This window comes from Seriola aureovittata, chromosome 1 (assembly GCF_021018895.1).
Source record: "Seriola aureovittata isolate HTS-2021-v1 ecotype China chromosome 1, ASM2101889v1, whole genome shotgun sequence".
Classification (NCBI taxonomy): Eukaryota; Metazoa; Chordata; class Actinopteri; order Carangiformes; family Carangidae; genus Seriola; species Seriola aureovittata.
Window position 1 is genome coordinate 24,142,534 of NC_079364.1, and position 23,788 is coordinate 24,166,321.

The 23,788-nt window shown below is 39.6% G+C and overlaps 1 protein-coding gene across 1 annotated transcript; it reads right to left on the reverse strand.

Annotated features, from left to right (window-relative positions):
* Positions 1-123: 123 nt before the first annotated feature.
* Positions 124-23,158, reverse strand: slc12a4 (solute carrier family 12 member 4). The gene is made up of 24 exons (XM_056374265.1): positions 22,922-23,158; positions 11,799-11,896; positions 11,577-11,708; positions 11,078-11,224; positions 10,626-10,680; positions 10,165-10,295; positions 9,806-10,047; positions 9,273-9,487; positions 8,851-9,015; positions 8,324-8,422; positions 8,174-8,231; positions 7,888-8,062; positions 7,495-7,613; positions 7,205-7,303; positions 6,844-6,963; positions 6,645-6,749; positions 5,075-5,243; positions 4,279-4,474; positions 3,798-3,967; positions 3,255-3,386; positions 2,803-2,910; positions 2,456-2,643; positions 2,187-2,320; positions 124-2,059 (listed from the first exon to the last, which is right to left on the reverse strand). Exons 1-24 carry the CDS (start codon positions 23,055-23,057, stop codon positions 1,968-1,970), a joined length of 3,285 nt encoding a protein of 1,094 aa, XP_056230240.1. The 5' UTR covers positions 23,058-23,158; the 3' UTR covers positions 124-1,967.
* Between the last annotated feature and the right edge of the window lie 630 nt (positions 23,159-23,788).

Genomic DNA, 23,788 nt, shown 5'->3' on the forward strand with positions numbered 1-23,788 from the left:
TTAATTAATGCGCAGTTAAGTGTACAATGTTGCATTATCCTAATATTAATATCACATAAACTATTTATTGCTGTAATAGTATTGTATAGTATTGTAAAGTGTAAACAAAGTCGCACAGGGGAATTAATAAACAGATGTTGCTTTTATTTGATCTTACAGCATAATAAGATATTATGGAAGTTTACAAAGCATAGTGTGCATTTTAATGTAATTGGCCAAGCAGAAAACCGTGCTTTTTTCATTGCACACAGAAATAATTGAAACCAGGTCTTTATCTTAGAACAGCAGTTACTCAAAGCAACTGTGTGAAAACCTGTCTTCTTAAGAATCATGATCAATACTGTAAAGGCAACAAAGATGATAGGAATTTGCTTTGGCAAACTCATTTTTATGTTTTATTAACATCTACACCATTCACATGATTTTCAGATAACCAGACAGCTGTGACACTTGATGAATACTCACAGCCTCACTAAAATACTGCCAACATTAAGTTTCCATTTAAAGAGTGTTTTTTGCCAAAAGTTGAATTAGCAAAAACATAAGTTGGATTGCTGGCAGGTGACAATGTGGGATGATCCACTTCAACCTATGCTATTCTGTAAAAAAAAAAAAGGAAAAAAATGCTTTTATGAAAATGTGAAGTTGAGGGAAGACCAGGAGCATTCTTAGCGTTGGGTAGTTTTTAATAACTGCACACCTTGTCATGGGTTATGCCTTACATTTAAAACATCTAGGCTTGTACAGATCATTTAGTCCTCATAAAAACAAACAATTGTTCTCTACACTGTATGCTGGCCTAAAATACTGATCATACTCAACTTCCTAGAAAAAGATCTGGGAAAAAAAAATTATTTAAATGTCATCTGGTAGTCTGATGTAGCTGAGAAGAGAATTTCTTAAAGTTGTAATCCTTTAGATTTCAGGCCTGGTTGATTAGACAACACCCATGTTTACTGTGGTAATAGCAAGTGTGGTTTAATACTGCAGGCAACACTTTTTAAGTAGGTGCTTCGTCAGAAAAATAGTGGAGTAGAAATTTGTGCCACAAATAATGAAAACTAACTAACACTAACCCTAACCACAGATATACAGAATTTGAATACTTTTAGCGGCTATTGTAGAAAGAATGCAGACCATAAATAGTATAAAATGGGTTTGATTTAATCAAAATCTTAAGGATTATAACTTTAAATCAAGCCATCTTTTTAATGTGCAGATAAGCTTTTCAGGTCTGTAGAAAAAGTACAAATATAACAACTCAAAGGTCATTCATGTACATTTTTTCTCATAAAAACACAAATATCTCAAAAATCATAAATTATATCTGTTTTGAAAAACTCACTTTATAATCTCTGGCATCCACATTTATAAAGTGGATTTTGTGCCACCTATTGCTACAATGCAGCATTGCCAACGTTAAGATTTATGTGAATTATCTACAGTAGTATTTTCTTTTACCGCAGTGGGGAAGTGTTGAAAAAATAAATAAATAAATAGAGAAACGTTTCCAAAATAAGCAAAAGGCTGTTGTAGAATAAAAATCCAACACATTATTAAAAGTGTTAACAACATGTTTGTGCTGTCTGCTAAATCGTCAAATATAGGTTTATTTTCACATATGAAGAGGTATTTGTTACCTATAAATAAGAAAATGCTAACCTAGACTTGGTGTTTGACGGTCTGACCAAAAGATTATTTGACTGAGGGAGTAAAATAAACAGCTTTCATTTGTAAAGAATGGCAAAGCCGTGAACATGTTGGATAGATATGTACACAAATGTGACTCAATATTCTACAAGAATAGAATAAACCTCTTTTGTACTCAAAAGTCCATATTTCAGAAAAAGTGTCAAATTGATGCATCTACCAACATCTGTCGGGCAGCAGAGTGGGTGCTGCTTTGTGTCCATAGGTGGAATGTATTCTGATGAGTCTGAGGCCCCTGTGTAGCAGCTCCTGATTGGTCAAGAGTAGATAGTAATGACCTCCCGACCTCCGCCTCTCACCAGCAGCACTCTCTCCAAGCCCTCAGTCAACACTTCCAGAAACTCCATATCTGAGGAAAGTGTTAAGTAAAACCAAACAAACACTAGCCTGCAGACATGTGTACTATAACTAGCACACAATCTTTGACAAAATTGTGCAAGACCCTCTTCTTGTTTTATCATTTTGGCAAAGGATACAGTTCTCATCGCCGTCTGTGTCTCGTGGTGGTCCTGGCATGTTGAGCAGCACTAATCGAGCATCGTGGGACCTATTGACTATTACCTCATTCAACTTCACAGCTGTATGCATTCGTCGCACATTGGACTGATCCCTGGGGTTCAGCAAGAGAGACAGATAAGAAAACCTTTTTTTGGACTATTTCAAAGCAAGCACTCACTTTGTGAACCTGAGAAAATTGCAGTGAGGAAAGGGGGGAAAAAGGTGAAAAGTTTAACATTTGACTCACGGTTTGAGGCTCATGAGTTCTCTGAAGTTCTCAGGTGCATTGTTCCTGTTTCTCCTCTCGGCTTCACACTTCTCCCTTGTCCATGTCATCTGAACCTTCTCTGGAGGAGCCTCCACCACCTCCTCCTCCTCATCCGAGTATAGACTTCCCATACGCACCAAAGAGTGTCTGTCTTTTACCAGCTGGGCCTGCAAGACCACCAAAATCTAATCAGCTCGTCCATGAGTCCAAGTCAATGTTTGTGCCAAATTTGAAAACATTCCCTCAAGGCATTACGGAGATATTGCGCTCACAAGAGAGAGCGTCCAGCCCTGGCTGTCACCATGGGCAGAGGCATAAAAACATACCTCTCTTTGTCTTTCTGCACTGGACAACCTCATTTGCCTCAACATCTGGGACCTCTGCTCCATCATTAGCGTCCGCTCATAGGTGTATGCGGATATGTCACTGTCATGCTGAAATCCCATTTGAGAAACATCATTTTAATGGTTAGTACAACTGAGATATATTTGTCTTTTAACATGGACAGTGTGGCAGTGCAAGTTAATGAATTCATGCTCAAATATTTGTTTTCTGCCCCCACTATCAGGCAGATTGAGGCAAGCAGTTTTTTTTAGCCCTCATGTTTGTGGCATCTCGTAAAAAACAGCAATCCTGTTTGCTTCAGTAAACTACAATGGGCGTCTGGTTTCAGCTGCAAATTTTATTACAGAGTCAAATTTATACTGCGTGTGTTCTGGCCATAAAGAATCTTAAAAGTCTCCACTCAAATTCGGAGTTGTGTAAGAGGAACTCTCACCATCTCCACCACTTCAACTTCAGCCTCTATCCTCAGCTGGTAAAGGAATGTGGCTAGATCTTTCTTCATCTGGATACTGTTGTCATCCATCTGGGCTACAGTGAAGATGCGCATCTTGCATTTCCTCCAAACCTAAAATACAAACAAAATCATGCTGGTATTGCCACAAGTGTGATACTATGTGCAGTATTGAATGGATGTGAATATAATTACTTGCTGAAAGTATTTTTCAAAAGAAAAACTTAAATAAACCACAGTCTTCAAGAGAGAAAGAGCCAATAAAAATAAAAATAATAAAGACCGTTAAAGGTGAGTATGTGAGTTATTTTAATTAAACTGATATTGACATTTTCACAATTTATGAATTTCCCTTGTGTGTTTTTTTAAAATAAAATTTGAATATGCAGAAATTGCTTAAACTTTTTAAATCGCAAACACACTGCACCATTTCCTAAGATGGTATAACTACATTATTTAAAATTTATTAGGTAGTTTATTGAGGGTGAAAAACTCAAAGATATACAGTAAACTCTTTCATCTCACTTTATGCTGTTTGAGCAGGAAAGGCAGCAGCATTAGCATCCCCCCATCATGGACGATCCACCACACGTCTATGTTGCCCTCTGTGAAGCGTTCGTGGTTGCTTGGGTAGAAGGAAACATTTTTGGGCACCATCAGGGCCAGGTGGGCAGCTGTGGTGCAGCGGACTGTGTCTGGGTAGAGGTGCCTTTTATTAGTAATTTTACTGTACAGATGGATACTGTGTTAATGAATTCAGCTATAGTACAAGCCAGTCGAAAACTAACACAGAATCCATTTCATCATCCAAGTGTAGTCACGTGAGCTTTTTCAGCCCCTTGGTTGCTATAACTACAAGCTCAGGATAGTGATCATAATCATAAACACATACTCATTCCCATAAATATCATGCAATCAAAGCAGTCATTTAGAGGTGTTGCCATACTGCAATGCTGCAATGCTTCTACATTCTACGTTATGTTAATAGTATTTCAGTTAGACTTACTGATGAAAGTCTTCCAGGCACGAGGGTCCTCACTCTGTCTCCAGCCATATGGCCATCCCATCACCACGGTATTGTGCTTCATGCCTCCCAGACCACAGGACTGGATCAGATGGACAATACCCTCACGCACCTTAGTTGCCACCACGACCTGGCAGAAACCCTTAACCCGCTCAATCTCCATCATATTCTTAATGGCCTGGCAGAAAAAAAGTGGTTAAACTGAGTTTTAGTAAGTAGTAAGTGGTTATTTAAACACTTATAAAGCATTTAAAAAAAAAAAAAAAGATCTGACAGTTCCTCTGTCTTACATTTAATAAAAGTGATTATAATGCATTGTGATCATAAAGACACTATAAATACTTATATTGCAAAAAAACAACAGTTCAACAGTTGAAATTACATCAATACAGGTTTTACCGTCAGCACCTCCCTGGAGAGCACAAGCTCTACTGCATGAATAATGGCTTAGCTCAAAGTCAATTGTGGATGATTGATTCTTTTCTGACTTGTTTCAATTGTCACATAAACAGGAGCAAACTTTGCTTCATGTGTTTAATTCTTTACCAAACAAATCACATTTAAAAAAAAATCTTCTTTCACTCGTCCCTAATTTATCTGAAATGGCTCATTGGGACCGTGATGTACTGCTAACAACAGGGTGTTTCTACCCCTGCCCTTTGATTAAAGTGAAAAAGAAAAAACATGCTGAGGAAGAAATACTATGCAACAAAAATTTAAAGTGAAGCATGTTTACGTTTCTTTTCACTTCTAGCATACATCTCTTTCCAGTATTTACCTGTTCAGCTGCCTGCATTTCCCCATAGCTGTCCAGGAAGTTGCCCTGGATGACAGAGCCCACAATGGTCAGACCCTTTCCTGCCTTCAGCTGGGAGGCAAAAGTGAGCAGTCGGGGGTATTTCACATGGAGGTCCTCATCCAGCTTCAGCAGCACCAACAACTGAGGTCTGTGGGTGAGTAGTGAGTCACAGACAGATAATATGAGACAAAAGCCGAGGTCAAAGATGTGTCTTTGTAAAGACTGTCACCCCAATACAGAGAAAAATGTATTATTTTCTTCTGATGGTGTAAGAATCAAGAAAACATTCACTCATGCTCATGCTAGTGGTCATCTATCAAATCAAGAAAACCTGAATGGTCACTGCCAATGCAAGCACTGATGATTCGATCGGTTTCTGTCTGCTTGCATTTGTGTACACATCCATCATATACACTTTTTAGATGATGCTAATTGATAAAATTGGACTTTTCAAGTGCCAGTGTCAAGCATTAGTCTCTGATTTGCAGGTCAACAGAAATCTTGCTTAGAAATGTAGTTGAAATGTGCAAGTTGATCAGACATATAACTGTTGCTTTCACAGCATTAAAGCATATTTCAGTGTGAATCAAATCCCAACTTTGTGTTGAAATAAGGTTACAGAAATGCCGCTGGCACAACAGGTATTGTGTAACCTGAACCACTGGTTTAGGTTACACAATACCTGTTGTTATTTTTCACATCAAGGACCCCTAAACTGACACAAATTAGAGCACGGACCCCATCTGATAAGATTTTTCCTTTTAGATGTGTTATTACAGAAAGAGTTTGAAACCCATGACCAAAAGTTATACATCCCGTCATTGTGTTACATATAGATGCAATTATTGTGAAAATAACTTTCACTTGTCTACCAAGTTGATCCCAGTTTTAACCTCAACCTCTAGACATCTTTTGACCTCTGAACCACCAAGTCATTGCTTACATGGCTGTCTTGTATACCTTTTATTGATATATTGCCCTCTCAAGACTAGCTGTTGTGTCACTGCCAGCGTATTAAGAGTGAGTTGGAAACAGGAAGTGCAGCATTAGAGTGATAACAGTATATATACAACTTATTATATACAACAAAAACAGCTGACAAGCAACTTACTGGAACTGCTTTGCAAGATATCCTTAGACCACAACTTCCTGAAAATGTTTTTCATTACCCTTACCATTCTGGATGTCATTTTTATGGAAGGCAGAGAATCTTCTAATTCATCATTCCATGTGGGTGCCACGCAATTGTCTCAAATATCACTGATAAAATTTAGATAAAACTTGCGGCTTCTCATTGCTGCATTTCAACATCGTCAAAATTAAACTGGCTGGCCTATGACATGTGGAGAAATGTAGAGTCCACGGACTGAATCAGTTATTTGACAAGGTGTAATAATGGTAGTCTGATTCTTCTTGTTATTGAAGACACATGTAAAAACAACTTTTACATCAACAACATGCCATGTGGCTCCTCGGAAATGCAATCAAAGTGTCATTTTGACTGTTTGTGTGGAAACATTCATGGCATCTCCTGTAGGTGCAGCTGTACCTCCAGTTCTTGGTGTGCGGGGGTCCGACCTCAAGTCTTAGCAGGGCGTAGCGTGCAGCACTAAGCGATAGTCCTCTTATACCGTCTCCCCACTCCTTCTCTGCTCTGTTTTCAGAGAAACGCAAATGTCACCATACCATCTTTGAGAACACACTATAAGTTAAAAGTATTTCAAATGCTTATTAGACTCCAGACATACCCCTGGTACTCAATGTATTTGTAGATCATCCCAGCGATGCCCATGGCCACAATAGCATAGTACCAGGAGGAAATGAACATTAGAGCCAGACACATACTCATACCAAGGAAGGACAGAGCCCTGTGGGTGTGACACATAAAGTCTGAAATTATGTTTTTGCATAGCAAGAGCAGTAACATTATTTACAAGTATGCATAATGCATAAGTCTTTCATGACAGCAACTGTAGCATAACTCTTACAAAGGTGGTCTTGTAATTGAAAAGTTGGTGATTTAAATTTCTGACAGCAGGAGAATCAGGGAAAAGTAAAATGTGCTCCCACCCCTTCTGAGAAGTATGATCGACCTACAGCTGCACTCACCAGTGGTAATATTTAAACCTTGGCCTCCAGTTTGGCGTGCGTAAAAGAGTCTGAACTGCACAGGCTAAGTTCACGAAGAGATAGCACATCAAGAAGAACCTGTTAAATAAAAACACGCAATTTTGTATAAATGTGAAGTAGGTATTCATGTCATCAATGTTGCAGATGGCCCTTTACCAAACAGGGAATTTAGTACATAACATGACTGAGAGAAATTAATGTGTTGGGTGTGTACAGTACACATGGTATATGCCATATTATTTGGCATGTGTGCATGTATGTGAGCTTACATGGAAAGGATAGGAGCCACCATATCCAGTGAGGCAATGAGGATACCCAGCTCTGCTATGAGGCCAGTCAGCACCAATGCCCATGTAGGCTCTCCATTGCTCTTCCCATGTCCAAACACCTGAAACAAAACACAGCAATGCAAATCATTTCTTATATCATATTCAAATAAACTTCAAAGTAATATATTACCAAATGCAAATATTTCCAGCACAAAAAACTATATGTATTTCCGAGGTTATTCTGAATATTCAAATTACTCCATGTTTTAGAAATAACTGTTATCTGTCTGTTCTCCAGCCTGTTGGAGCCATTTCTGTCTTGCAGAAGTTCAGATGATTTCAGAATATGAAATGGTTAATGTATTATCAACAGAGTATCCTGTACTGCCCCACCCTGAGGAACGGAATGATGTTGTCCTTGGCAATAGCCTGTAGAAGTCGTGGGGCCCCGGTGAGGGACTGCAGGCCTGCCCCAACCGTAGAGAAGAAGGAGCCAATGACAATAACCCATGGAGACGGCCAAGAGAGCGTCCCCACCACCAAGTTTTTTCTGACAGCGTCCCCAAACCTGCAAGTATTTGTTTATATATTTGTATTTGTTGTTTATTATTAAATTTCACTATTTACAACAGGAAGTTTGATAATAGTAGTAACTTGCAGTAGGACATAATGAACTTACTTGTCCCTTAGGACCACTCCTTCAATACAAGACCCAAACAGGACTACAGAACTTAAATCTGAATACAAGATGTCAAGGAGCTGTTTATATCACAAACATGAATATCAAATAAAAAAAAATGTATTGTGTAGTGACTGAAATAAAGGATACAAACAAGTGAAGTAGTGGTAATAGCTAAAATAGTTCCCACAGGGATGGACTTTTGAGCATCCCGGAGATCACCAGATCTGTTGGAGCCTGCCATGATACCTACAAGAAAATAAAGACAGTAGATAAAAAAAAGGGACATGTAGAAACTGTTGAAGTATGCCTCGACTGGCTGGATTAGAGTGAGGCTTAAAACCTCCCTGTTTTGCTGCATCTCCATTCCAATTTAAATTTTTTTTTATTATCTTATGTAAAAATGACTACTTGCATTTTATGGGTTCATACTGCATAAAAAAACTCAATCAGTCTATCTTATGAAATCACATGTACAGTAAGTCATATGGTCTGCATCATATAGATTACAGGTTTTACAGATCAACCACTTTGGTTTTTATTCTGTTATGACAAACATACTATTATACTGCCATATTGGTAAGACTTAAAGTTGTGAGTAACTTGACGCAGACAGAGGTGAGTGCCATAAACGCTGTTGATCTAGCAGGGCCGCTTGGTTTACGATGTTGTTATACCTGTGGCAGATGGGAAGAAGATCCCCACCAGGAGCGTGAACGACGTAGCAATGTCTGCTGACACATACATGCCGAAGTTGTCCATGGTGCCATGGGCATCCACTGACTGCAGCCCATCTTTCTCTAAGATCTCTCCTTTCTGCAGGTAGTTGCTCCACATGTTTTCTAACAGGAGAACAGATACTTAGAGCACTGGAAACAAACTGACATTATAGGAGGGTGACATTCAATTAGTCCATATGTGTTATTCGCTACATAATAATTATTGATTTTAAAATTTGTGCAAACGGCAAACTCCTGGCTATAATACTACTTTATTTTACCCCATAATCAGTATGTTTACAATAAACAATTGTGAGTTATCATCCAATAGAACCCCATGTAGTATACTTCATTCCCCAATGCATTAATACTCAATTTACCTCTAATAATCCCACTTCCCAGTCCAGGGATTCCCTGTATTTCTGTCACATTGTTCTGCATGAAGTATTCATCACACTGAGCGCTGCTCATGTTCCCTGGCAGGCAGAACCTGTCCCACAGCTGACTGGGCACGGTGATGTTGCCCTCTATCACAGTCTTAGCGCACACATCAAAACGATCTCTCACCAAAGTCCTGTTGCCCAACATGCAGATCCTACAGCGAAAACATGGAAGTTGAAACTATGTTAGTCATCATTATTTCCACCACCAGCACAATCATCATCACCATTGTTGTCACGATATACTTATTCTTTACTATCATAACCGAAAGTTAATTCAGTGTTATTTCCACACTTTACCACTGACTTCAAGATAAAATAATCAATCAGGAGCAAGTATTATTTCTCTGGGTGGAACAAACTTGTGACCTCTCCCCCATTTAAACCACTAATCCCATACAAAGATCCCCATAAATCACAGCACGGCCTGTTAAGACACATTTATTCGAACGAACCTCCCCTTGCAGACTTACGGGAATTCTGGTGGATGAGTCATCGATTTGATTGCCCCAGCATAGATGGAGACAATTGAGATAATGACACATGTCAAGAAAAGAGAGGCCAGCTTGTTGACATATTTGACTCCCACAAAAACCACCACTGCCATTAGAGTGAGACAGATAGAACCGTAGACTCGCATATTGTTCAGCATGGCACTGTCACTCCCAAGGGGGTCTGTGTTGTGAAAGATGGCTGCCTGGGGCACCAGATATTTCTGAATAGGGAAAAAATAGTTTATATCTTTTACTACAGAGCAGTGTTTAGGAATCACATTTCAGAATACACATGTGACCTGGAATGACCCTGCAGAATAATATTTTAACAAACTGACCAAGAAGATTTCGATGGCACCAAGTATGTACATGGCAGAAGCGAAAGTGGTGCCCAAGTAGAAGCACAGTCCCACAGCTCCTCCGAATTCTGGGCCGAGGGAGCGTGAGATCATGAAGTATGCTCCTCCAGCTACAAAAGACAAAACAAACTGAAATCTCACAATTTCTACTGCATGCAGTGGATTCAGTAGGTTTCTGCTGCCCCCAAGTGGAAGAATGTGTAATTGAAACAATAACTTATTTTTTTCAGAGCAGTCAGTAGATATGAAGGGCCAACAAGTAATTATTAGAAAAGCAGCAAGTAATAGCCATTCAGTTCTGAACTTTTTTTTTTTTTTTTTTTTATTAAGTCAGGCTGCAAAAAAAAAGAAAAATGTTGCAACTGTATGTGTAGAACTGATGAAAAATGGTGCAGAGTAAATGTATGACACGGATCAGGGGACATGAGCCCAAGTATTACCTGGAACGACACCATTAGTAGCAATGGCACTCATCGATATGGCTGTGAGCATTGTCTGTAAAGAACAAAAGGAAAGTATAATATGGAAAAGGGCACAAATACAGATGTCATGGCAACTTTTGGATGTAACATCAATATCCACTGAACAAAATGACAGCGGAAGCTTCTATCTAACAGAGCATAATCATACATGTTTAGCATATGTAGCGTGGATGTTGATACGACCACAGTATCTGTTATGTAAGGTTTAGGTAATGAAAGCACACTGAGTAAAAACACAAGTCAAAGTGACATTCTTTGCTTTAAATACAGTGATTGCTGCTGCTCATGCAACCATGTGGATTCTATCGACTGATTTAGCCAATAAAAGCTGGCTCATGTCCCACATCGCTGGTGGAATCAACACTGTCTCTGTGCGTCTGTGTGTGTACAGTATGTGTGCGCATACTAACACATGAGCAGCACATGAGGACAATCAGGAGGGACTGCATGATGCCAGCCATCCCAACGATCCATGTCAGTCTGAGAAAAAGAATGACACCAAAGATGTTCTGGAGACAGGGTAAGTAGACTCCCATCAGAGTGCCCATGTTGGGAGACTGACAGAGAGGGAGAGAGGGAGAGAAGGAGGGGGGTAAAGAGAGAGGGGAGAGTATTGAGCATGACATTTCAGGAAACAAGTCTATTGATCATTAGTATTGATTGATGTTCTTTTTAAAGGTCGTTCAATCATGTTATCCGCTCTTTGTATGTATCCAGGTCTAACACAGCCTGAGTGCAGGGCGTGCAAAGGCATAAACAATCAATCAACAAGTCTTAATACAAAATTAGACCTTGGATAGCGAGGGAGGGAGGAAGCTAGAAGTGGCGGATAATGTTACAAAAACTCAAGTGCACACAGTAAAAACAGTAAGGCATGTAGTAGTCCTCTGCTGTGCCCTGATTCCTGACCTTGGGGGTCTTGCTACGTGAGGCCTCAGTACTCTCCTCCTCCTCATGCTCCTTGGCTCCCTGGGTGATGTTGGTGTAGTTGACCAAGCGGCTGAGCAGAGAGGAAACCTTCGGCCGGATGTCCAGTTCTTCCTGAGGGAATAAAGGGGGAAGAAGTGAAATTAATGAGTTTGGTTTCAGTCGATCATCTCACAGAAATATTACATAGTAAAAGTAACAGACCTCAAACAACGCCAGGTTCCTGTCATAGAAATCATTCTTCTTGCTAGCAGCATCAGCACTCTTGAGAAATGGACTGTCTTCTTTATGATTCCCATGTCCTATTGGACAGAGGAAAAAAACACTTAAGGTTAACAATAAATAAACAATAAAGTTGTTTTCAAGCGAACCAACAATTTGAGCTATTGAGCAAAACAAATGCATATTTCCCTGCCAGCAAATCAGTCAGACATCCTGGTAACAAAGACAGCTTGAGTGCAGCATCAAGTCAATGTACATCACATTTACTGTAACAACCAGACTTTCATGGACAGTATAAAGTATCCAGTGGTGTCAGTGCTGATTCAGAGGCTTCTCTAACATAAAAAGAAAACAAAAGGGGAAAGTAATGCTGACCTCAGTTTCTTAAATATAATGTTAAAATGATTAGAAATGTATAATTCACATCTTAATTCTGTCATTTTGGTTTACTTTAAAGATGAATTCAATTATTATAAACAACTACGGACCTACAGTGATTTGGCTGCTGACCTACAGTGAAGTGTTTCATCCAAAATAGCCACGTCTCTTTAACATGTGGTATTTTGTAAAACAATGCAACAGAGAAGTTGGTTTCATATCTAAGGTGTTTCTACAGATTAGCAGTAAGTGATGGATACAATTAAACATACATGGTTTGAATCAATGTCATCAATTTGCATTAAAAATAAAATTGTTGGAAACAAACTATTGATAGTGATTATTTCTAGAGTTGGAGTAAAAAGAAAACACTTCATTTAAATGTCAAATTAAAAATATCTAAGTTTTCAAAGCTTGTGAAATGTGTGGGGTGTCACTAGGATAAAATCTCTATTAGGGGAAAAAAAACATCACCATTGCTGGTGCAGTAATTAATAAAACAAAGTAGACAGGAAAAATGTAATGTTCTATACCAACTCCAGTTGTTCTGTGGCAATCCTCTTCAATATTCAATCAGCTTTTAATTGTCACTATTAATTATAATTCAAACACTTTAATAATCTCCATGTAGCAGCAAACTAGAACACAATTCATGCAGTGAAGCTGCAGTGAAAGGCCAAAAACAGCCCAGACTGACAAAGCAAAGTCCAGGTGATAAACAGGCAAATAATTAGATTTTACTCTCATTAACTTCTGCTTTTGAAGAAAAAAATCAAGCAGAGATGAGAACAGTGCCTGGGGCAATTATTTTGCACGAAAAATCGCAATGCAAACTTTATCACACATACACATTCACACTCACAGGCATACACACACCTCATTACCTCGAAATTACCTAAGCTTGAGTTATTGGAGCATGTAAACTTTAACAGTGGCATCTTGAAACCCAAATTAATCCTGCAACAAAAAGTCCGCCAACTTACCAAGTGGGCATGAAATAAATAAAAATTCTCAAATGTGTTGAAAATATATCAGCTTTGCTATAAGTGAGTTGGTTGAGCTTCATTGTCAGTCTTCACTCACCTGTGTTCTGTGTCCCAATGCTGTAGGTTTCACTGTGGGTAAGCATAGTTATGCGCTGTGTGCAGACTGCAACAGAGTACTCTGTGCTCTAGCTTGGGGAATTGTCGATTACTATCCAGGACACCCGGTCACCCGGGGTGAACACTCATTCAGGGGCCTGATCTAACACATGGCGCACAATGAGGGAGGAGGAGAATGGAGGGTACTTACACACACACATGCAAGGCACATATCTGCTCATGGGGAAACAAGAGCAATGGGTTTCTTTCAAAGAATCAAAGATAATTAAAAGGTATATTGGTTGAAGGTTTTGTACTGATGTTCAGTCTGGACATCTCTGGAATTATCACCACTTACAAATTATCTTTCAAAAATGTAGCGACACACAAATCAATAACATTAATTTGTAATAACTTTGGAGGCATGATGTGATGTTTTATTTCTTCATCAACTGAAAAAAGTATTAAGAATGAAAATGTATCAATGATAAAGGCTTCTTTAAATCCTTAACCTTATTGTTTACTAAAAAAATTAGGTGATCAGTGGAGGCAAAACTCCTGATTATCTGTCTTTTCAAACCCTGACAAAAACATAGCTGGAGCGTAGTGATGCCTGAGAAGAGATAAGACTGAAAACAATGTCAGCGCTGTCCTCTAGTGTCATCTTACCATCAGTCGAATGGGATAAAAACACAACAGCTGTTTTTGAAGCAACAATTAAGGGAGACTACTGCAGAAGCACTGACTCACAGCTTCTTCACCAGGATTTTGCTATTGATTGAGAAATTCTCAGCTGTCAGCTGACAGGAACTATGACTCAATCAGTGCTGGTCCAAACATTGTCTTCTACATGACTATCCTGACGCTAAAAACCTAAAATAGTTTAGCTTCCAACTTTGCTTCCAAACCATCTCATTTAAGAACGGGCTGAGGGGACAGTGGGGGTCTCTTGTTAATAAGCTCACATTAAAAGTCAAATTAAAAAGATTAAAGATTAACTGGCCTGTTATGAAGGCGCACAAGAGCCGTGCTGTGAGCACAGAACAGCATAGAAGCTTTACAGCAACGTGTACCAACATGTCACCTGTGCCCACAGCCAAAGAGGCCCACAACCAAAGCCAGAATAAACTCTGTGCTGGATGCATTAACAGAAGTTTGTACCAAAGGAGAGAATTTAAGCAGGGGTGCAGTTTCACTGCTAATAGTAGCTGAGAGCACAGGTTTTGCTTAGGTTTCATCAGAGTGCTCACGACAATCATGAATTGAACAGTCCTTACAGTATCACTAAAGATTTCAAATAAATGAAATGGAGAAGAAAGTACAATATTTCCCTCTGAAATGTAGAGGAGAGGAAGTGTAAAGTAGCATTGAATGTACATGCACGAGTAAAGTACAAGTACATCAAAATTGTACTTAAGTACAGTACTTAAAGCAAACGTACTTAGTAACTTTCCACCACAGATAATACTATTACTTAGCTTCAGCACACATGGTTTTAAATATCGTTTAATTATCCAACCTGTAAAACTCCTGAAAATGAAGGGGGTGACTATTATAAAAGCTAATATCAAAAAAGGTAAAAGATTAGCTATACCTCTCTACCCACACAAGACTAGACTGAAAGACTGAAAATAAATAATAAACTATACATTCATGTCAGTTTTTGACAGACTGCCAATGGGGGGGGCTGTATTTACAACTAGATCAATTCCCAGAAAAGATGCTATGTTGACAAGTCTTTTCAAAGTGCAAAGTTCATGACTTCTAAACAAAAGCAGATTTCTCAGGCCAAACCTACAAAGAAAATTATGATTTGTCATGGGTCCAACAAACAAATTCCAGAGAGCAGCTCCTGCAAAGCATCTTAAAGACCTTTCACCAAACAGGTCATTTGTTTACTTTATCTAGATTGCATTATGCTTGGTTGGTATAGTTGGACCACTCCAGAGTTTTTCCAACAATCTATTAAATGTTTTCAAAACTGCAAATGTTCAAGAGGGAGAGAAACTTTACAGTAATGTGTCTGCACTTTTCAAAGCCGATTAGACATGGAAAATAATATCGCTGTCCATTAGCTGCTTAGGGTTAGAAAAAGCCTCTTTGCTAAACTTCCTCTTTAATAAACATTTAAGACTTAACACAGAGACAGAGAAGTCATACAGCTTAACCCCCGCTACTTTGTGCAAGTCATAAGTGGTGTTTTTAGTTGGTGTGTGCATCCCTGTGTGTATATGTTTGTGTAACTGTGAGTAAAAGTGTGTGTGTGTGTGTGTGTGTGTGTGTGTGTGTGTGTGTGTGTGTGTGTATCAAAGAAAAAGATGATGAAAGAGACCATATGTGCCTTTCTATATGTTCCTTTCTTTCCTTCTGGCTTTTATACACTGCAGGCATTCAAACCACAGCTAGAGGGACTGTGTCACTGGGTTGGGCAAACATGATACAACTGATACACGGCAGCAGCTCAAAGAATTAAAGGTTAAACTTGTTCTCTATTGTCCACAGTATTCAGGTCATTATATGAATCTAGGCCTGTGAAACTCTTTCCCAGCTTCCCATTGTCAGACCCTAACCCACCCTTTTTCCAACAAGGTGCAGAAATAGAGTTGGAGCAACTAATTGCAAGACTGTAAAACTTCAACATGACTTGTTATGTCGAGGACCGCTTTATGGAAACTAGTCCATCTGTACCATCATGATCAGATACCTCATTACCTTTACTCATAACCAGGGTTGGTGGAAAATCTGACAGCCAGCATGTGTTTGCAGTGTACGCAACACTGCGAAGGGAGGATGCAACAACACTTGGCTTTGTACATGTCAGAGTTAAATAAAAAGCACATAACAAGGGTGTACTATGTGGAGTGTAACAAATTACAGGGGATCACTGTCCCTTCTATAGCTGCCCTCCCATTTTAGTACTTAGAAAGTCAAGAATGGAGTGAATGCAAATATGTTCATGATAATCATGTTAACTGCGACTGAATGTCAGCTTGCAATCCATTGTAAAATCCAATAAGCAACTTTGTTTATTTCATTCATACACTAGTGTAGCAAGTAATGTTGCATGTACAGTAGATATGTAGTATCTGATATTACTTCTACACTGTTGCATTAGTATTAATTACATTTTATAGGCCTACACAGTAGTGGTAGCTGCTTAACTGTTGACTGTTGTCATGACAAACCAACAGTCATATTGCTAGGCATTGCAAGTCAAAAGGCTTTATTTGACTTCTCATAACTAGGTTTGATATAGTTGTTTGTTTCACTTTTACTTTTCTCTCCTCCCTAGCCTGTGGCAAGAAACACTTCAATTCTGTTACATCAACAGGCCAGTGTTAGCTGTAATGGCTGTGTTTCATGAAGAGTGACATCTGGACAGAGCAGAGGAATGCTAACCTGCTGAGCCGTACAACAAAACATATTAGCTTTGATGTGTGCTAATGATGAGAGCAGGACGGCAGCTCAGTCTGTTTACCTCAGGGGGTGAAGAGGTGCATCGCACAACAGATCTTCAAATCAATCAGACTTTGTATAGCACTTCTCATACAAACATATTGTAATACAATGTGCTTTATACTATACAAAATACCCTTCCAATCTATGCACAAAGCAATAAATGACTACGTTAGAGACAAAGGACTCAATATAAACAGAAACTGAGGAAACGTTATCATAAATCTAATAAATTTGCAACAAGGAAACACCAGGGGCAGGATAAAAATTTTAAAATTCTGCACAGCAAAAAAATTAGTAAAACCTGAAATGAAAGGTTGGGTATTAAAAGCAAAACAATCTAGAAAACAAAAATAGATTAAAAGGATATACCAAGTAGTAAAGCAGACTAAGTATAAATAAATGAAATAAATAAAATAGATATAAAAATCAGTCTAAGAAGGTAAGCCTTGAGTTTGCTTTTAAAAATCTCAAAATTCTCTGCTGCCCTCTGGTATTCAGGGAGGCTGTACCAGAGACACTGGACCGTGGTAATGAAAGGATGCCTCACTGTGGGTTTCTGTCTTTGGGTATAATTAACTCACAGAAGACATCAGGGTTCTTGTGGGTTCATAGGATAGAGGCAAATCTGATAAATAGTTTGGACCACAACCATTAAGAGTTTTATAAACCAATAAAAAGAAAAAAAATCAATTTTGAAGTAGACAGGTATCCAGTGCAGAGATTGTAAAATTGGTGTAAAGTCTCCTTCTGGTCAACACAAGTGCTGCTGGGTTTTAACGCAACTGTAGTTGAGACCAGAAAGCAGAGCATTACAATAGTCAATCCTGCTGGTATTAAAAGACACACCTACTGTGTCTGTGTTGGCTTGAGAGAGAAACAGTCACACTCTGGCAGTTCTCTCCAGATGGTAAAATGCATTGTCATGAATGTGGGGTGCAAAACTGAGATCTGAAAGATGACTCCTAGGTTTATCACTTGTTGACAGGGGCTTAATGCCAGTTCCACATTTAACAAACCCAAAGTCTGGTCTGTACAGTAGGCCTGTGTATCTGCGGTGTCTTTGCTTTGATCCACTTAGTGAAGTTTCAAGCTGTACAAACAAGCAAAACTCATGAATGCTTGCTTTGGGTGAATGTTACCTGTATTGATCAAAGACTACAGTCTATGGTACTGATGAACTGTTACTGCCGAGTCTTGTCTACTGTATGTTAATATTATAAACAGCATGCTGCTGGTAACCACCATGAGATTTTAAAAGCTTATTCCACACAAACTTCAATACGTGATCAACTACAGTGTTTCCTATGTCCACAGAACAGACTGAAAAAGTAGCCTGTTGTAAATTTCTTATCTCATTATACTCCTACTTTTATGTCTAAAAATAATACTCAAGGACAGCGTATCAAACATTTTAGGTGTAGGCTTTTGAAAATGCAATTAAGTGGCACCATGTTGTTACTTTGCCTGTAGTTACTTCTCCTACTATGATTCTCAGACCAAGGAATCACAGTGTGTGTCTGCTTGAAGAATTGGGAAATACACACGAGCCTGCTAAATTTAAAATGCTCGAATTTGCCTGCAGTCATGATAGCAATATTTTCTGTTGCATGCTTGTAAACAGTTTGTCCAAATATTTCTCAACTTTCAGAATCTGAAAATGCTAAAGCACTGGGACTTTCCAACCAGCTCCACATTCATCATACGCCCAAGGAAAGCAAAAATCATTTATGCATGGAAAATAAACTATTTATGTTTTCTAACACTATTTATGTGTTATGTAGTGTATTCGTTTTGTACTGACCTCTGTTTAGTGTCTGAAGTGTGGCAGTGAACAGATCCTCAGTAACAGCTGCAGTCAGACACACAGTGGAAAAAACAATGCCTGAGCTGCTCTGTTTTTTCCATGCCTTGCCTTGTCACCTCAACGCGAATGAGCAGATAGAACAAAGGTGGCAGATGACTGGATGGCAAGGCAGCTGCACCATAGGAAATGTGTGACAAACCATTTAATTAAAGTATGATCCTCTTTATCATCTGTGATGATCTTTAAATAGTATTACAATGACTTCCTGTAAATCTAGAGTTGTTAAGAGTTGTGCATTCAGTAAGTGTGTGTGTATCTGTATGTCCGTGGCTACCAGAATTTGTTCCAACTCTGTCATCTGCTCCACATTCCTGCTTCAGCACAGAGTGTTTATCTCTCAGGGGCTATCTGTGTGGTATGCCAGACAGCATGACAGGAATGGCCACCCTGTTCTCCTGAATAACAGATGGAGCACAGCAGCATTTTCCAAATCATCCACTCATCATACAAGTAGTTTGAGGTTATTTTAAGATGCATTCTATTGTTGCTGTATTTTTCCTGCAACAATAAAAGAACAGAATGTAGTATGTTTATATTGACACTGGATCAAAAGACTGTGTAGTGTGAAAGTTTCTTGCCCGTAGCAACAAAACCAAAGAAAAGGTAAGTGCTACAAAGTGTTTTGGCTTCTCTCAGCTCAGAGTTTTGTTTTTTTTTTACCCACAACAATTTTAGTTCAATCTATTTGTTCTTCTCAACGTTGTTTCCAGCCACAGCAAGCAGCTGTTTTCAGCTCTGAAAGACCCACTGTATGCTACCTGTTCAGCACTAAATAGCACTCACAAAGAGAAGCAAGGTGACCAGAAACATGACTCCAAAGGCGCTTTCCAATCGCCTAGTAGTTCCCTGCGAAGTGAACTGCACAGGGTATTCAGCCATGTTAAGTAAGATCCCAAATCATAGGGAGCAAAAGGTACTCAGTTCCCAGGGAACTGTGAGCTGAGCAGGGAAGAACTGAACCACGGCTCATCAGTTCACCAGAAATTGACAAGAAGATTACCCATCAGTCATTGCGCCTCGCTGGTGCGCCAAAAACAACAATGGAGCCTAACAGGCAGGAATTTACTTATGTCTGTAAGTATTGTCATTGATATTAGCATTATCATCATCGATGTGACTATATAAGTGGTTGAATAGTTGAAGGGCTGAGAACAGCACTCATTGTGCCTGCCGCAGCCGGCGTTGTGCACTGGAGCCATCGCTGTTTGATGAGTATAGCACAGTTTAGCAATAATATTATTGACATAGGTCAGTAACTATTCAGGGTCCCAGGAGGAGACCACTGAATTTATTCAGCGCCACAGCCAACATGAACATTTATATATATTCAATATTCAGTATTTTATTCCAGCGGTGTAATATGTCCACAGTAGCAGCAATACGTATCCAAATTTACGTTACCAGGGTGATGCATGGAGGAAGGAGGATGTCTGCATTGGTGGCATTGCAGGGTGTTCTGAATGGAGGAGGTTGGTCGAGGGAAATTCCCTCAACTGATATTCCCTGAGCAGGGAGCGGAGAGTTGGGAGTATTGTTTATGTACACTATGGATCGGGCCACAACCCAAATGAATGCTAATGTTGTTCCTTGTCTGCTGAACATTTGTACAGCTGCCTGCGTGATGAGTACCATATTTTGTCTGAATGTAAGGTTGTAAGAATAACGAATCATAAAGAAAAGTACTTTCCAAAGTACTACTTCTATATTATATATACAATAATATCTAAATAAATAATTTGTCAGTTTTCATGAAAATGAAATAACTGTACTAACTGATGTAATTATGGAGAACCAGCTAGGCCATAAGTTGTCAATTACCAAATTTTGCTCAATCAAGTAACTATTGCTATGACTGAAGAACAATGACAATGATAGTTAAAAGAAATTTTATGTGAAGGTTAATAATGTATTTGAGTGATTGATTACACTAACAGTAACATCTTCTGCACATGAGGTTTGTTTAGGTCAAGTGATATTTGTTGCCTTGGTTCACATTCTAGTATACACCTGTAATCTCTACGTGTCTTGTAGTTAAGGAGAGTTCAATTTTCCTCCTTGTCAGGGTTTAAACATTTTTAACATGTCAAAATAATTTTGTGATTCTATAATAAACCAGGTCATGCAAAACTGGTAAAACTGCAAGCACACAGACATAAGACACTAAAACATTAAAGGGGTTACCACTTGCCACATCATTTCACAAATGTCCCTGTCTTTCAATTGATACTTTCTGTGGCACAAACTGGAGGCAGAGCTGTGGACATCTTGAAGTGAAACGTGAAGGCTACTTCAGGGTAGTTGCTCTTGCTCAGGAGTTCAGCAATCTCACAATGACCACAGTGTTAAGACTGGTCCTGTCCCGTCCTGTGCTGAACAGAGCTGAGTTCACAGCCTGAAACAGACTCTGCACTGTGTCACTTCCTCCATGCTCCAGACGTCACACTGTATAGCTCAGACACACAAGTCCACCACTCCCATGATGAAATCATCCAGTACACGCACCCACTTTTGGACTGGTTTACCACAGTGACTTTCCCACCCAACTTTTTCCTACTTGAATATGTCGTCTGTAACTTAAGATGGAGCAATACTGAATATGTTCATGCCTAAAATTACTTGCGGTTAAATGCAGTCAACTACATTGTCTTGAGTAGCTATTTAGTTTAGCTTTCAGCTGTCTCTGAAACATAACACAAACATACTGTGTGCCCTTTGCTCCATCTCAACATTCATCACAGAATTACTTCCTGCTACTTCTCCTCCTTCTCACCCTGTCCAGTATAGTCATCCCTGCAGCTGTCCACTAAGTTTAATGGTTGTTGTCGTTCTTAGGCTTCAGGAAGCGCTCCTTGGGTGGGTAAGAGAGAATTGTGACAGCAGGAAGACAAGGGACACAGCAACAAGGTTGTGCAAAACTCACCCAGAAAACTCCCGGGGTTATTTTAGGACATCTGTTTTTTTCCCTCCTGTCATCAAAACCTTTTAAAGGGGCATGGTACAAAGTTGACCACATTTAAGCCACTACTTTTAGACATTTCTTCTTCTACCTCTTAAGTGTTTTAACTCGCATTTCTGCTGTTGAGAATGCAGTTAGGCTCCAAAGGGAGATATCCATGCATTCCAGAAATACACAAGCCAACAGCTAAGTCAACATGTGCTGAGATTCCTTCTTATTATGAGGCACAGATCATCTCATCTGCATGGTAGTGTTTCACTACAAATTGATGTACACGTATGCACTCACACATTTATGCAAAAACACACATAAATACATATGCATCTTTTCTATGCCCTTACATACAGTGGTTGTTAACTGAGCTTACAAACAACTTTGATGAGTCTTCAGTCTTGAACTTGGATCCTTTCTGATGTTATTCAGTAGTAGGGAGCTACAGTCAGCATGATATTCACAGCTAGACAGTTTGTAATATAAATGGATGGCCAGTCAGAGTGTAGGATTGTGCCGAGCCCAGCCTTCAGGGTGCTTGGTAAAGCGTGGGTGCCTCATTTGAAGGCCACGCCCATGCATGTCTTTTATTTAAAAAAAAAAAAAAAAAAGATCTCAGTTCCCCAGTTGGGTCTCTTTATTAGCACACACAAATCAGTGCTGCTCTCACATAATCCTATCAAGCAGCTTCAAACTCCTCGCTCCTCTCCTCGTCCTCCTTCTCCCTCCTGTCGGGGACTGGTGCCCCTCTTTCTACATTGATACAGTGGAGAAACAAGAGAGTGACAGCTAGAGACAAGCAGACGCAGAGGAGTGAGGAGGGAGAAATCTGCTCCTGTGTTGTTCAGCAGCCAATCTCTGTGAAAGGAAATCCTCCCCTGGCACAAAGAGAGCTCCATCTTTTGTGTGAGAAAGCACTTGAGGCCTTTTTTTGTTGCAGTGGTACCGTCCCCCCACCCCTCACACAACCCCACCCCCGTTGTGTCTTTCCTGCACGGTTCTCACCCCTTTCATTGTTTTCCCTTTGTTACTTATCTGTCCCACAGTTTGTTTTAAAAGGCTTCCACAGCCAGGGAAAAACACCTCCAAAACGATAAAAGAAGTGCTTCAACAACTTTACCTGAAGTGAGCTGTCAAAAACAGACCTGTCTGCTAAAGGAAAACTGCTTTCTGACCCTGGAGAATTGCCATGGTAACCATACAACCAGCTGTTCACAAGGCTCTCAGGACAAAGCAAAGCCTTCCCATGCTCTGTTGAGCCCAACTCAGGAAGTATCACTTTTAGGACACATTTTTTTAGCTTCAAAACTGCCAAATTAGTCACTTTGTGTCAAAGCTAAGAGATAAAGAGATTAGTAAAAGTTGTGAGACTTACCATCAGAGCTGACAGTATCTTGATGATCATGGGGGTCCTGTCCAGTGTCTCTGTAATCCACCCAGTTAATCCCCTCTAGACTGTCGTAGCTGGACTGAGCTCGGTCCTTCACCGGTACCACTGTGAAGTGAGGCATGTTTTCATCACTCTCCTCTGCGTCTCCAGCTCAGACTCAACATAGCAGGCTAGCTGTTAGCCAGCTTAAGCTCAACTCCCACTAATGGCAACTACATTCCACTACACTGCGCTCACTTCCTCTGAAGGGTATTATCATATTCCCCACCCACAGGCCAGCCCCTCCTGGGTTTTTTGTGTGAACAGAAAGGGTATGCAGGTCTCGGGGATGCATTTGCAAAGACGCTCACACACCCCCCAAGCAGAAGGAGTGACCTGTGGGGCACTGATTGTAGAGTGAGGGCTGTCATCCCTGAGTCATGCAGAGTGAGAGGGTGAAAGAGTGCAGGGTGACCCCTTTCTGCTGTTTATGTCATACTGACAGTTAACAGAGTGAACCTCGTCTGTTCAAGGTTCACACAGACAGTCCTCTGTGTATGTATGCCTTTCCCAAACTGCACAGACAGCAACGTGGCAGTTTGGAAAATAGTCAAACTTCTTTAGAGTAGAGCAAGCAGAGACAGGAGAGGGGGGGCGGATTTTAAAAAAGTTTACCAAAAAAAGAGAGAAAATGGTAAATGAGCCCAGCCCCCATTACAAATATTCAAACAGTTGAAATGTTTTAATTTGACCTCATAGTCAGTCACAGCTTGAAGCTTTTCAGCAACATTTGCTTTATCAGTCATTAAATGAATATACATGAATGTTGAGTATAATATATTATAAACTGAGAGAGTCTACAGCTGTTTAAGC

Coding starts and splice junctions, on each gene's coding strand:
- slc12a4 (XM_056374265.1), bottom strand. CDS start 23,057: ATGCCTCACTTCACAGTGGTACCGGTGAAGGACCGAGCTCAGTCCAGC. Junction 4,475..5,074: donor AAATGCAGGCAGCTGAACAG/GTAAATACTGGA, acceptor TTTTTCTGCCAG/GCCATTAAGAATATGATGGA. Junction 2,321..2,455: donor GAACTCATGAGCCTCAAACC/GTGAGTCAAATG, acceptor GCTGAACCCCAG/GGATCAGTCCAATGTGCGAC.